The 15,247-nt window shown below is 35.5% G+C and overlaps 1 protein-coding gene across 2 annotated transcripts in view; it reads left to right on the forward strand.

The window, feature by feature from the left end:
- Positions 1 to 15,247, forward strand: part of ROR2 (receptor tyrosine kinase like orphan receptor 2) — a 318,074-nt gene that overhangs the window by 271,903 nt on the left and 30,924 nt on the right. For both annotated transcript variants that reach the window (XM_079331146.1, XM_079331145.1), the window contains 3 exons: positions 1,730 to 1,807; positions 11,273 to 11,560; positions 12,613 to 12,643. In XM_079331146.1, coding sequence (XP_079187272.1) covers positions 1,730 to 1,807; positions 11,273 to 11,560; positions 12,613 to 12,643 — 397 coding nt within the window. The remainder of the gene's footprint in view (positions 1 to 1,729; positions 1,808 to 11,272; positions 11,561 to 12,612; positions 12,644 to 15,247) is intronic.

The following is a 15,247-nucleotide window of genomic DNA, read 5'->3' on the forward strand; positions in this document are numbered from 1 at the left end:
CCTTTAAGCTCTTGAATTCAGAATTTTAAGATTCTATTTAGTGAGAGACAGAAAGATTTTATTTTGTTATAGTGACTTGCTGGTTGTCTTTATAGTGTTAAAACTTAATTTTTCAAATTGATGATAACTTTTTAGTGTTTTAAGTTGTAGTAGAGAAACTTTAGGATTAAAGATTGGAATTTGTCATAAATGTGATTGAAGTGGAATTTTTCAGATTACAGAAAACATACATGGTTCTTTCATAAAAGCAAGTTTAAGTGACAGATCTGATTTGCATTTATTATTTGCAAAGTATGCAAAGGATTTTAATTTTAACTTTGCTTAGTTCTGGAGATTTTTATGATACGTGGCATCTATGGTTTGTAATTGTTCTCTGGTTAAGCATATATGAAGATTAATGTTTTTTCCAGATGACAGAAGCATATCAATTAAAAGACTGAACCATATAGAACTATTATTGGATTTTTTTCAAAACAGCAAATGCTTTTATATCTTTCCACCTTTGTTTTGAAAAACTTAAAAAAATTAAGAGATATGGGTCTGGAGAGCAGAGATGAGAGAGGGAAACATTTCTGTGCTCATTTATCTGAACTTGTAATGTCTTTTTCTGTTGTGAATCCCATGAGATTACTGAAGAAATCGAAACAACTGTTTTAAAGTTGAAATTATAGTATTAAACCAAAAGATAGGGATGAGGTTACTTGTATTTTACTTGCATTCAGAGTGGTATTGTAGTTTGAAGAAAGGATAATGGGGACAAAAGAAAAAGGGAGAGTCTTTTCTCTAGCTTAATTTCACCCAAAACAATACCATGAGCATCTCCAAGAGATCTACAATAAATCCCAGATCTTTCACTTTAGACCTTGATGACCTTAGATTTACCTATCTTGATGATATGCTAATGATTTAAGGAATTTGGATGACTGAATATCAATTAGAAAATATAAAAAATAGGAGGTGTCATTTTAGAAATGGTTTTAGTTAGAGACTTAGAAGTTCAGATCTGTTCCTTACCTAATATTTTTAAAAGGGAGAGCAAACAGATCAGCTTCTGATTTATAATGATGGGAGTTTTGCAAGACTTGAAAATGCAAAGGAACTTCAAGGTACTGTCTGAAGTGTGCTAGCTTGTGCTGATATATTAGACACAAAATAAGGATCACATACAGAAAACATCTATCCATTTCCTCATACTTTGAAATCTTTGGAAAACCGTTACTATAGTTTCATTTCTAAAGTTATCCTTTGGGGATGAGGCTGAGAATAGGATAAGAAAGTCAGTAGCCATGATCAGTCTGACCTCTGGAGATAGAGTTTTAATTACCATAATGGAAGTTTAAAAGCAAGTTTATATAATTTTGTAACTAAGATTGTCAGTAAAACTCAGGCATTACTTAATTTGCTAAGCCAGCATTGCTTCCAGGAAATGTTTGCATTCTTTGTAAAAATGTGTGAATTTGAATCTGCTAAGAGCTGGAATGTAGTTTTTAATTCTTGCTATTTTGCCAAACACCAAGAATCCACAAAGTAGTTATTGCAGCATTTTCTAATCCGCAATGGATAAATCCCGACTTTGTTGATATGTGTTTCCTGTGTGCTGTGTTTTCCATGTGCTACTCTGGAGGCAGAATATGGACTGAGAGAATTTGCTGAACTCACTGTTAAAATGCTGTGCAACAGAAAGATTAGCTTACCACCTCAATTCAACAAAATCTTTTTTTCATTGCAGGTGAAATGGAAATTCCAGATTCAAATGACCCCTTAGGTCACGTGGATGGACTTGAGAGACCAATTCCAACACCTAAAGGTAAAATGAGTTGTAATTTCATCACTCTGCTTAAATATAAACATTCTTCAGAAAGAAACAGCAAAATCCTGTTGTGGTATGTTCCCCATATTTGTCAATTAATACAAGTCTGTAAGGAAGACAAACTTCCTTTGGTGGATTAGCACTTCTGATTCCAAACAGGGTAACAAGGGAAAAGGAGTCTATAAAAATGAATTTTGAAGCACATTGAGTCCCACTGCATGGAGGGGTTAGATGTTTGATCCAAAAACACAGAGTGCTATTATTACCTTCCTAGCACATTTTATTTCACATTGTTGCCATGAAGTTGATTTAATTTTGTGCAGTGCCACAGCTAGCATCTCTAAGTAAATGTTAACTATTGGTGTCTTTAGTTTACCCACAACAACACAAGAATACTTACTTTTTAAGTAGCTCTGAGCATTAGTGCTTTGGGTTTTTAAACTGACTGTAGTATCAGAATTTCTAGTTATTTATTAGTTAACATAACTTTTATGACACTTTACCACTTCAAACTATAGATCCAAATGCTATTCTTGGATTTGAATATGCACGTTTACTCAAATTGTGCTTCCAATTGCAATTTGGTGTAACTCTCTAAAGCAGGACATTTTCAGTATTCTACCTGAAGAACCATATTCTCAATTGTGTACTGAATTTATCTTTTCATGGATGCATTGCTGTAGTAATGTCAACTCTTTTGCTAAGGAAAGGAGTCAGATAATAATGTCAGCTGCATTAATGAACACATGTTAAAGTCTTTCAAGCTCTGTGGTATTGACAGATGTTCTTGTAGTTTGTTTCAGAGGAACATGAATTTTGAGGGTACTTTGGAATATAGTCTTTCTTCTCATAGATATCCAATGGTATCTCATCCTTATAGTTCTCCTGAGTACTAGTTAGATTTCTTACCCTAACTGTGCATATAAGGAGGGGGTTTTTTGGAATCTTCCTTTAAATTTTGTCCATGAGTCATTATAAAAAGATGTACTTTTGTGCATATATGTAACCATTTTGCTACTGATAATGGGCATGGGACTAAGTCACTCTTGTTTGGAAAGAAGTCCTGGTATGCTCCATTTCTCAACTCTTTGCCACTTTCTGAAACTGCTGAAATATTTTAGAAGTTTAGAATTTGCCATCTATTCTGGCAATAAATTAGTAAAATAGTAGTCATTCCTGTCAGTAGCACTGTATTACTACCAGTTGTTTTATTCACACTGAAGTACACACTGCTTTTGATTAAAAAGGGCCATGTTTAATTTTTAAGAGCATCTAATAGGATTGTTTGCCTTTCAAGTTGGACCCACTTTTCTCTATTGTTATGTCTGAGCTTTTAAGGCTATGGACATAAAAAAGGGTTTGGTTGTTTTTTGTTTTTTGTTTTTTTATATGACAGTGCTTGGTTAAATTCTTGCTGAAAAAGGAGTTTCAGTTATTTCCTTCTTTTGCAGAGCCACAGGCAATACCTGTCTGAGGAAGTAATTAATCACGTCTCAAGCATTTCTACACCATAAGAATTGTTTATTTCCTTCAGAAAAAAAAAACAAAACAAAAAAGAAAAAAAAAAAAGGGAAGAAAGAGAGCCCTATGTTCTTAAATTATCTACTGATATAAAATTAGTTAGTTTCCAGCATGGCTGGTTTGGAAATGGCCTCATTTTGCTCCCTTTTTTTTTTTTTTTTTCCTTTGGGTACAAAACTCTCTACAATCAAAACTAGTTGGAATGTTAGCCCACGTGTTTCTGTGCCATAATAATGTATCGGGTTTTGTTTCAGGTTTTGTTACAAAAACTACTGGACAGTTCTACTTCAGAGTTTGGGCATACTGTTGAGACCATTAGAAGCAGTTGTTCAGCCCTTCCATCGCATCAACCTTTCCTTCAGAAATCTTTAGTTATTCTGATTTGCTTCTAAGGTCCCATTTTTAAAATGACTTTATTAACACCCAAATTAAAAGCCACTTTAGAAGTACCAAGTGTATTCGTCATCCTCTCCTCTAGAATCTTCCAGAAGTCCTGAGAAATGATTCTGTCTCCAAAGGCAAAACCGAAGCTAGCCTTCTGATTGTTGCTGAGAAGTTGATGGCTAGGCCTTTGAGGAGAATTTATTTTCCCTTGTCTGCTTCAAATGAGCACCTGAATGGCTAAGGTGCACTGTCTCTGAGAAATGTTTCACTGAAAACCAGTGCAGAGCAGTGAGCATTTGCTCAGTAGTAGAAGAACTTAGGTCTGCTTTGGAATAAAAATAAAACGTTCCAGCACAATTCTCCTCTCAACCCAGTCAGTCTTTGCAAAGATGATAGCTTCCCCAATCTTAGTTTCAAATAAGCCTCACTTGGTGTCTTGTTTTGCACAAATGCTCTAACATACTCTCACTGTGTTTTAAAAACCCACTGATTTCAGAGGAGAGGACAATGTGCACATTGTGACAGTGTTTCAAGGCTAATTCTGCTTCATTCCTGGATTGGAAGTTGTTCATTCCTTGTTCCTAAGGACTTTTCAAGAGATTGTGAACCAAATCAACTTGTTTTACATGTTTCTGGATGGATTTTTGTACATTGAGATTAAAAAAAAATAGGATGAAGGATGAGATGCAAATTGGATTAAATTAGGCTGTAAAGGTACCACTTCATCTGGAAATATTATGTGGCAGTATATAATAGTGTAGTTTCCTTAACTACTCATGTGTATTTTGGGAGACCTGCCAACATCCCTTCCATTTTCTAAGCTGGCTCAAATTGTAAATCACTCATCTACGATTGGGATTAAATAAAAAAGAGGGTGAAAAATTGAGGAGACTGTTTTTTATTTAGGAAAATGTTCTGTGCAAGAAATCATGAATCTTAGGCTTCGATCTACCTGCCATAGTAGGATGATGTTTCTCAGTTTATTTGGAGTTCGGATTTACCTGTGGAGGAATCACCTCATACTGCACTCCCACCCTCTATTATTATGGTGTGATTCATGTCCCCTAAACTCATGTACTTACAGCAGTATTGTTGTCCACACCTCTAGAAAGACATTATTTGAATTTCAGCAACTTTCACATGCATTTTCTCTTATTACAGTGTTCAGTTCAGCCTAGGAAACTCTTCATCTCTTGGATATTCTTTATAGATTACCTGTCAGTTTTATGAACACTTTATGCTTAGTACTGTGCTCATAACACAGTAAATTTTCGAGCAGTGGAGTCTTCCTCAGTATTCCATAAGCTGAAGTATGCATCCTAGGTGAAAAAATATGTCTTATTGTGGGAAAATGTGACTTTGCTTATGGTGGAAATATCATTAGTTTAATTACTCAAAATATTGTCCCCAAACCCTTTTGTGTTGGATATAAAACTATATTAGACTAAAATTCCAGGGCAGAAATTTGCTATTTGAAAGAGTTGTGGTAAGAAATATTATTCTCTTTTATTTATATCTAAGAAAAGGAGATTATTTGAAGAAAAAAATGAAGAAAAGCTACGAAGGCATTAAAAAAAGAAAAAACTAGATAACTTAGAGGAAAATATCCCACTAATCACAATATACATATCTCCATCAGGGTTTTGAACATTGGAATTTTTTTATTCCATGGATCTGAAAATATTCTAAATTTGTGCAGTTACGCAGAAAATAAAGTATTTTCCTTTTTTTCAGAAACAGCTGATTTTAAATTCTGAGTATCTCATGCTGAGACTCTTGTAAGCTGTGATTTGTTCTGTAACATCACACTGATGGCTTCATGAGTTTTTTGACTGTTGCATGAAGTTATTTATGTAAATATATATGTATTATGGAGAAATAAGTATTCTAACAAGTGATGAAACATATATGCAATTATTACTACTTGGTCTGAAAAGATTATTGTATCTTCAGGTATCTAGAAATTTATGAATCAAATTTTTCTTTATTTTTCTTAAAAACTGGATATTCAGTGTTTGTGTATCTTGTGCAGCACAGGAAGAAAGGTGAATCAACTTGGATAGGAGCCCAAGTGGATGATTATCTCAGAGTATCATTATCTCAGGAATACAGAAAGATGTGAATCTCAGTGTAGTATCATAGATACTCACACTTAGACCATGTGTAAACTGTCAAATCACTTAGACTCCCCTGGCTCTACTTTCTGCTTTTGGAAAGTGAGGATGATGCTGTAATCCTCAGACTTCAATATTTATAAATGCTTTGGAAGTTCAAAGATAAAAAGAGTTTAAAAAAGTTTACTAAGTAGTATTCATGGTTGCAATATTGAAGCTAATTTTAAAATTATGAATGCAAAATTATTTTTTAAATCATATAGAAAAAGAATAGTAAAAGCAATAAAAAAATGAACAGGAATTAAAACTTGAATTGAAAACAATTAAGCCAGAATTTACATGATCTAAAGCAACTAAGGAGATTTAAAACATTTTTTTAGAATGAACTTAAAAATCACAGCTAAGATCTAAAAATAACAAAAGCAGAGCAATCATTTTATACTGTGTTTATGCCAAGAATAACACATATGGTTTGAGCCAATAACTTGGACCTGTAAGTGCCAGAATAATGTAAATAAAACTAAGAAATACAATATGCATGTGAGGTCTTAGTGGTAGTTGCACCCTAGGTTTTTAGTTTAGTATCTATTCTTGTGCATATCTTGACAATGATTTGACACACACTGGAAAAGCTTATTTTTATATTCTTGCCAAAACATGAATAATAGACCTGTCATCTTAATGTTGATCTGCTGTGGGATTCTGTTTGATATATTTATATCAAAATTATTCCATTTAAAAATATGAAGTTCTGGCAACTTAACAAAGGTTTTCCAAATATGAAAGAGTTTTGCTGGAATTCATGTCAATCATTTCCCTAAGCCATGTTATTCATAGAGTACATAGAATATGATAGCAAAACATAATATATAGATTCAGTTTCATTGTCCTCTCATAGCTTCTTGACAGAACAGTTTTTAATCTGTTCAAGCAAAATAAATACTAGTATTGGTTGTAGAAACCATAATGAAAGAGAAATCTAATTTACAGCATTGTTGCCTACAGCAAATGCAGAAATATCTACCAGATAGATTTTCCTTTTGACATACTTGAACCATGCCAAAGATCACTGAAGGCAAAGGAAGCATTTTCCTTCATTTCAATGACCCTTGAAAACAAGCGAGAGTATAAAAACCAGTATATAACAATATTAATTTCACAACACAGGAAATTCCTGGACATTATACTTGCATTCTAAAAAAAATTCTCTTTGTCATCTGTCTCCCCAATAAAACATAATTTTTTCTAATATGACATTTACAATAGGATATTTACAAGTTTGGCAATGTATAACAGGCACAAAATATTTTATAGGGAGTATTTATTCTCTGTTTCAAAATTATGTCAGTATTAAAACAGATTCTGTTCCAGTTTTAAAAAAATTGTGCCTGACTGATGCTTAACAAAAAGTACAGGACACAAATTAAATACAAGTTCTGGCATTTTCACATTTCATTTTTATTTGTACCTGTCCAAATTAATATTTACTATGACAGAAGAAGAGCTATATTGGGAAAAAAAAAGTTGCTTTGTACATTGTAGAGGTCCTAATTTATCCTGGGAAATTTTTTTTTTTCCTCCAAAGCATTCCATCAAAATGGCATCTACACTGTGTTTGTGGTGTAACGTACATTACCAAAAAAGTAACTGCTGATTATCACCACAGAAATTAAATAAAGAAAACATTCTTTAGAACATGGTTGGTCAAATTTTCCACTTTGTTTGAAAGAATTGCAATTATGGGTTATCTAAAGTGGACACCAAATAACAGAGCAGCTTAACAAATGGGTGCCCGCTCTGTCATACAAATACTTCAGAATCAGCGAGTACATAAACATCATTTCTCAAGGAGGAAATGAAACCAGAAAAGGGAAACTGTGCAGCTCAGGGTGGACAGAGGCAGAGAATAGGCCCTGAGCTCTTAGGCTGCTCTGGAGAACCCTGGAAAACACAAATACTTCAAAGTTCAATAGGTTAAAATATTTATTACTTGGTTTGCAATAAAAAAGGTAATATAAAACATTGCAGAAAATACTGCAGTAAAATTGGCAGGTGTAAGGATGGACTAAAGCTGAATTCTGACCTGCAGGAAACAGATGCAGTGATGCTGACTTCAGGTGAAGTCTGTGTAATTGCACTGGGTCTGAATTAACCCATAAATCTTTGGGATTGTTTTCCACGGTAATAGTTTTGTTATAGTTATTATTAGAATCAGATTCACAGATTCATATGAAATATTTTGGATGGCTTAATAGATGTTCCTACAGTAGCTCTGTTTTAATTAGTAAAACAGGAGGTTCTAACATGGATTTTATCCTGAGGTAATAAGTCATAATGAGTAAATTTACTATCTGTTTTCATCCAAATATATTTGAATGTAATATCCATGAGTATCCCCCCCAAAAAAAGACTCTACCCAGCTGATTTTGAAATCTGAGAAAGTGAAATAGTGGTAAGGGTTTGAGCAAGGTATAAGCTAACCAATGCCACAAGAACAATGTACTTTCATGTACTTGCATGTGAAGAGCTAAAACTATACTAAAGAGCCAGACAAACCACAATCCCTGTCTGTCATCTTACACAGGCTTGAATTGGCCTCATCTGTTAGACAGATCTTCTCTGCTTCTTTATTTCTTGGGTATCAGAAGCATCTCTGAGCCAGACAAATGTACATCTGTGCTGACTCCATGGTGGAAGAGACCCAGCTTATTCTCAAAAAAGGTCTTAAAACAGTCTCTTTTGCTTCCCTCATATGAGCAGATTTAATCTGTCCCCATGACTGCTAGATTATAGACCCACAGAACTACAGAACATTTCAGCTTGGGAAGCATCTCAAAAGATGATGCAATCAAACTTTTCTGGGGAAGAAGACAAAATGATCTAATACTTTGTCCAATCACATCTTAAAAACCTCCAATGATGAGAACTCTATCACATCTCTAGGAGTTCCTTTTTCAGTGAATGACTGCTCTCACTGCAAAAAAAAAAAGTGTTTATTCATTGAAATGAAACATTTCCTGGCTACTTACACATATTACCCTTCAATCTTCTCCATGTAGCAGCTTGTACGAGTGTCTCCGATCTTTCTGTAGGTGCCTTTAAGGTTCTGAAAAACTGTGATGATGTCCCCCTGGCCTTTCTCTTCTCCAGGGAGAATAGACTTAACTACTTCAAGTCTTTCCTCACAGGACAGATTGTCTAGCCCTTTGATGATACTGGTAGCCCTCTTTTGAATCCTCTCCTGTCTTTCTGTGTTATTTTTGAATTTTGGGGATCAGAACTGGACATAATACTCTGTGTGTGGCCTGAGTAGATAGGGGTTGTGGTATCTCTGTCTCTGCCAGGCAGTGCCCCTATGGATGCAGCCCAGTATCTCAATGAGAATAAACTACTCACAGGTTATGAGAAAGTGGTGAAATAATTCTCTAAATAACAAGCTATGAGCGAAATAGCCATCGAAAATCCCTTTCTGATTCTTAGTAGGGCTGACCATGCTTTCTTTCATGCTGCTAGAAATGCTTATGCATGTAAAATGTGGCTTAAATAGAAGTTTTAATCAAGAAGTAAATTTACTGGTTTTGTTTTCCTTGCCAGAATGTCATCATAGCACTTTAATTTTTTCAGCTATGAAACCATAAAAAATTACATTGTTGTAGTGTGACATCACTGAAAGCATTAATATACTTTTTCTCCTGTTTATATAAATTATTCAAACATCAATATTGTTTGTGTTCTGTCAGAATGTTTTGAAGTCTGCTAAAGATTTTAAGTTAAAAATAGGGACAAGTAATACAAAATTACATAAAAATAATTTATTATTTTATTACAAAAAAGGATAAATTAATTTTCCTCTAGATTTTCAATATTATGTGCAGATTTTATATACTTGTGTTTATTTAATTTTCTCTTTATTGACTTACTAAATTTGCACTTGCCTACATTGTATTTTCATATTATTCATTATAACAAGTTTTCTTTTGAAAGGCAGTGGTAGAGAGCAATGTAATACATAGGAAAAGTTTTCCAGCAATATCTTGTTTTGTACATTTATTATATTCAGATGTGTCTACTGCTCCCTTCTCCAATGCTATACTTAGCTATTATAGAGGAACTGATTTTCATGCTCCTGTCAAATATAAATCAAACCAGAGCATCAATTTTCTTAAGGTATGTCAGCAATTAGATTGCCAGTGTAGACCATTTATTTACTGTTGTTGGATTCATGTACAGTAATAACTATTTCTTAATTAAACTGCAAAATAATGTCCACATGTGGGCATCCATCAAAGTTATTTGATATTTGGATCTGGCTGCCATAAAAATGTAATTTAATTTTAGTTCCTGATGCTTTATGTCTAGAAGATCTAAATTCACTGGAACAAACATATGAGCATAACAACTAGCTACTTTTCTTACCTGTTTTGTAAGGTAATATAACAATGCTGTTTCAGTGGAAGTGCATGTTGTCAAACTTTCAGTGTATCAGTTGCAGGGCTCATAACACCAAATTAAATTTATAAATAAAACCTACAAAAGATTTGATTGTCAGGTTTTGACAGTATTCTTCCATAAATTCTTTCTTATTTTGTCATCCCTAGAGATCACCTATACAGCCTTCTTGACACGGCCTTTGCTTTCAAGAAACCACTAATTAGGGCTTAGTTTTCACTTACAAAATAACTACAAAACGTTATTACACACTACCCATACAGACATTTCCTTGACCATATATTTTTTGTAATGTAATGTAAAATGGCTTAATGTAAAAACTGGCAGACTATAATTAACTTATGGGTCCCCTCTGGATCACAGATTACTTTTGCAATTGAGACATTATTTCTTTAAATTGAATGCAAGGTGCATTATCTTTGAAACTCACTGTAATATAAGCCTGTCCTAATCAGTCTAATTTTAAGATTTTGTTAAGTAACTAACAAGTCAAATTAATATCTAAAAGTAACATTTCCAGTTGTAGTTCTGTTTGAGACAAATCTGTTATAAAGTAAGAAGATTATGTGGTAAAATCACAATAATATCCCAATGTGGTTACAACTGGGATTATTCTTTTATGGAACAAGGGTGTATTTTGCTGTTAGAACAGAACAGCACTAGATATATGCTAAAATGTTAGTATTTTAACATGCCAGATGTAGATAAAGTCACTACTGCTTCAGAATAGGTGTCCAAATAGGCAGTTGGAGTGTAATAGTATCAATTCATCACTGACCTTTGAATACCTACCTGCACACAAACATAAAGTCAGCAATGAAACACAAATTGGAGTGTGATGCTATGGTGCTCTTAGGACAGCCAACTGCATTTTTTTGAGCTTGAAAGAAAACTAAAATTGTTTCCAAGGTTCTCTCTTAGAAAAGTACCTTTGAGCAGACTTTTACCTCAACCCAGGTAAAGTTTGACCTTTTATGACCTTTTATCCTCTTAGGTTATTTCCTGACCTTCTTGGAACCAGTAAACAACATCACTGTAGTCCAGGGGCAAACAGCAATCCTCCACTGCAAGGTAGCAGGAAATCCATCTCCGAATGTCAGATGGCTGAAAAATGACGCTCCAGTGGTTCAGGAGCCAAGACGGATCATCATCAGAAAAACAGATTATGGTTCACGTCTGAGAATCCAGGATCTGGATACCACAGACACAGGATACTACCAGTGCGTGGCTTCAAATGGGATGAAGACAATAACTGCAACAGGAGTTTTGTTTGTCAGGCTTGGTGAGTTCCTGGCTTTTATGACTACTCAGACTGCTTTATAGACTAGGTATTAGTTTTAACCATAGTATAATGAGAAATGAATTTAATGTTTTAAGAAAAATTCTCAGCACAAAAGAAAATAAAGTCAGTGCCTGAGGCCTCTCTCCCAGCACAGAACTTCTCAGTTTAACTTGATACCTCTTTAGTGGTAATAAAAGAAAGTAAATACAGATGTAGAGGTCTGTAAATACACAGCGAAGAAAAAGAATTAAAGAAGTGCCAGTAAAAAGTACAAAAAGGTAACATTTCATTGCCTGGAGTTTTTACTCTCCTGCTGAACTCAGTCTGTAAAAAAACCCCAAAAACTGATGAGAAGAATGAGAAGTGGTTTTCTCTGTGATATTCATAGTTTGGGCCCATACTTGTGAATATAATTTCTATACTGCTGTGTGAAGTGTGGCCTCAAATTCTGTCCTTTCACATGTGAACATACACCACACCTTTCAAAAAGTGCTTATGCTACATTTTGAAGGCTTCCAATCTGGAAGCCAACATTTTATTTAGCCTGTCTTTGGAACAATGGGAGAAAAATTTCTAGATGCATTTTTCTAATTTTTGTTCTAATTTTGTAATGTAAATAATGAATTCTACAGTTTAGTTTGTAGTGATTGAGTATTGAAGTGCTGAGTGTTGAACCTTGCTCCTGCTGTCACAAAAGCTGGTCATCCCCTTGCCACATCCTAAATTCTGATAGTAAGGCTCAGTTGGGGCTTATTGAAAGATAAGTGATGTGTTAAATTAGCACCTCATCTAACTGCCTGGTTTTTTTATGGTGAGAAATATTTTATGAAAAAACTGAGTCCATTCAAGTTGCTGCTGGAGCAGACAGTAAATTCATATGATTTTTATTTGTGGCTTTGAAAATAGCAATATATAATTACGTTGAGGAATGCAGGGGGTTTTGTTTGGCTCTTGAGATAAACCTTCCTTAAAGAGACAATTTCCTTTAGAGTGCTATTGACTTTTTTTATGATATTGTCTTTGAGCTAAACTTGTTTGTTTTATGTTTGCAGGTCCAACAAACAGCCCTAATCACAATCTTCAGTAAGTACTCTTTGGAAAATTTCTTAATGTACACTGACTACTTTTGTTCTGTCAGAATTCAGTTCATGAACTCAGCAAGTGCTGCCTGCAACCACAGTGTTCCTGCTAAAAGTATCTAAATTGGTCAAAAACTCACAGAATGGATGAGACTTTTTTAGATAGAGGTAGCATTATATTACAATGGATTTTGATTTGACTGACTATTCTTGAGCAACTTCTGCTTGCTTATTTCATGTTTTGAACAAGCAAATTACCACAAAGTCGTGTTGAATAGTAATTGTTTACAGGGCAAGTATGGGCTAGAAGAATGGTTAAAAATGAATGGGTAAAATGCTTAGGTTGCTGTGGTTGCAAATTTACTCACGTTGTATTACTGTAACTTGAAGAGTTAAACAAGACTAGAATCCTGTCACTGAGTAGCTAGGCAAAACCTCTGTTTGCTATTGCCATTTTGACCTGAGTGGTTATTTGGTGATTTCTGCAAGACACCTGGGGTCTCTTGCTGATTTGTTAAAAAGATGAAAAGAGAATCATAGAATGGTCTGACTTGGAAGGGACCTTGCAATCACATAGTTCCAACCCTTCTGCCATGGGCAGGGACATCTTTCACTTTATCAGGTTGTTCCAAGTCCCATCCAGCCTGGCATTGAACACTTCCCAGAGGGAAGTGTCCGTAGTGTCGCAGGTCAACCTGTTCCAGCTCTTCACCACCCTCAGAGTAAAGAATTTATGTTTTAGAATCTAATCTAAACCTGCCATTTTCCAGCTGAATCCCATTGCCACTAGTCCTGTACCATACACCAGTATAACCCCCCCCCCTACATCCTTTTAATGCTGCAGTAAGATCTCCCCAGAACCTTCTCTTTCTCCAGGTTTAGCAACCCCAGGTCTCTCAGCCTGTCTTCACAGAGAGATGCTCCAGCCCTCTGATCATCTTCATGGTCTCCTCTGGACCCAGTCTAAGAGATCCATATATTTCTTGTAATGAGGACCCCAGAGCTGGACCTAGGATTCCAGATGGGGTCTCATGAGGGCCATATAGAGTGGTAGAATCCCCTCCTTCACCCTGCTAGATGTGCTGCTTTTGATGCAGCCCAGGATAAAAGTGTCCTTCTGGGCTGAGAGCTCACATTCTTGGGTCATGCCCAGCTTTTCATCCACAAGAAACCCCCAAGTCCTTCTTCAAAGGGTTGTCTTAGTGACTTGATCTCCTAGTCTGTGTTCATGTCTGGGATTTCCCCAACCTGGTGCAGCATTTGGCACATAAACTCATAGAACTTCATTGACCTATTTCTCAAGTTTGTCCATCTGTTGTCCCAGTGACACTTGTCAGCTTTGTGCTGTTTCAAACTTGCTGAGGGTGCTCTTGATCGCACTGTCTGTGTCATTGATGAAGATATTGGAAGGAACCAGTCCCCAGAGAAAGTTGACCACAACTTTCTGGCTTCATCCTTCCAGACAGTTCCCTACCCTCTGAATAGTCCAAATCCACATTTCTCCAATTTGCAGATAATGATGTCATGCGAGATGGTATCAAGAAGTCTAGATAGATGATATCTGTTGTCTTCTCTTATTGACTGTTGCTGTCACTCCGCCACAAAATGCCATCCTTTGATCAGGTACAATTTGCCCTTAGTAAAATGAAGCTGTGCTGGCTGCCTTGGGTCAGTTTCTTCTCTTTTATATACCATGGCATAACTTCTAGGGGGATCTGCTTCATGATTTTTCCAGGCACAGAAGTGAGGCTCACCGATCAGTAGTTCCTCAGGTCTTTCTTTCTCCTCCTCATAAAAATGGGAGTGATATTTCCTCTTTTCAGTCACCAGGGAGTTTTCCTGACCTCTATGACTTTTCAAATGTGATGAGATTGTCTTGGCAACAACATCAGCCAGTTCCCTCAGGACTCTGGAATGTATCTCATCAGGTCCCACAGACCTGAGACTAATCAGATTCAACAAATGATCCCAAACCTGCTCTTCACTTAGTGGGACACACTTCACTGCCCCATACCCACACAAGGGATCAGTGACTTGAGTGGAAAGGGTGACTGCCGCTGAAGACTGAGGCAAGGAACTCACTGAGTACCTCATCTTTCTCCCTATCAGTCACCACCAGTTTGTTCTTCTTGCTTAATGGGGTACATTTTTCTTGGCCTTTCTTTTCTGGCATGTCAGACCAATAAACCTGAGAACCAAGTTTTACATTGAGTTGCTTTTGCTATAGAGCAAATAATTAATTTTATTTCTTTTGGCTTCCCTAGTATTTTCCAAGTCATTCTCATATACTGAGAATGAACTTGTAATTATTTCACAAATATGAACATAAATAGAACATTTCAACTGATATAGTGACAAAAAGAATTACTGTGCATGCAACTTCCTCAAGTAGAAGTAAATTAGGGTTCCCAAGACATCCCTCATCCTGGTTATTCCTAGTTTTTAGTGCTGTACTATGCAAGCTGTGCTGATTTGGAACACTGAGTTAAAATAAAGAAATATCTAGGGAAAAAAATATTTTGAAATCCTGTTATTTGGCTAATGACACTTCACAATGCGTCTTGTACTGTTGGTACTGGAAGCAGTAGGGTGCCATCATTGTTCTGGA

Source organism: Erithacus rubecula (genome assembly GCF_903797595.1).
Source record: "Erithacus rubecula genome assembly, contig: SUPER_Z_unloc_2, whole genome shotgun sequence".
Taxonomy (NCBI): Eukaryota; Metazoa; Chordata; class Aves; order Passeriformes; family Muscicapidae; genus Erithacus; species Erithacus rubecula.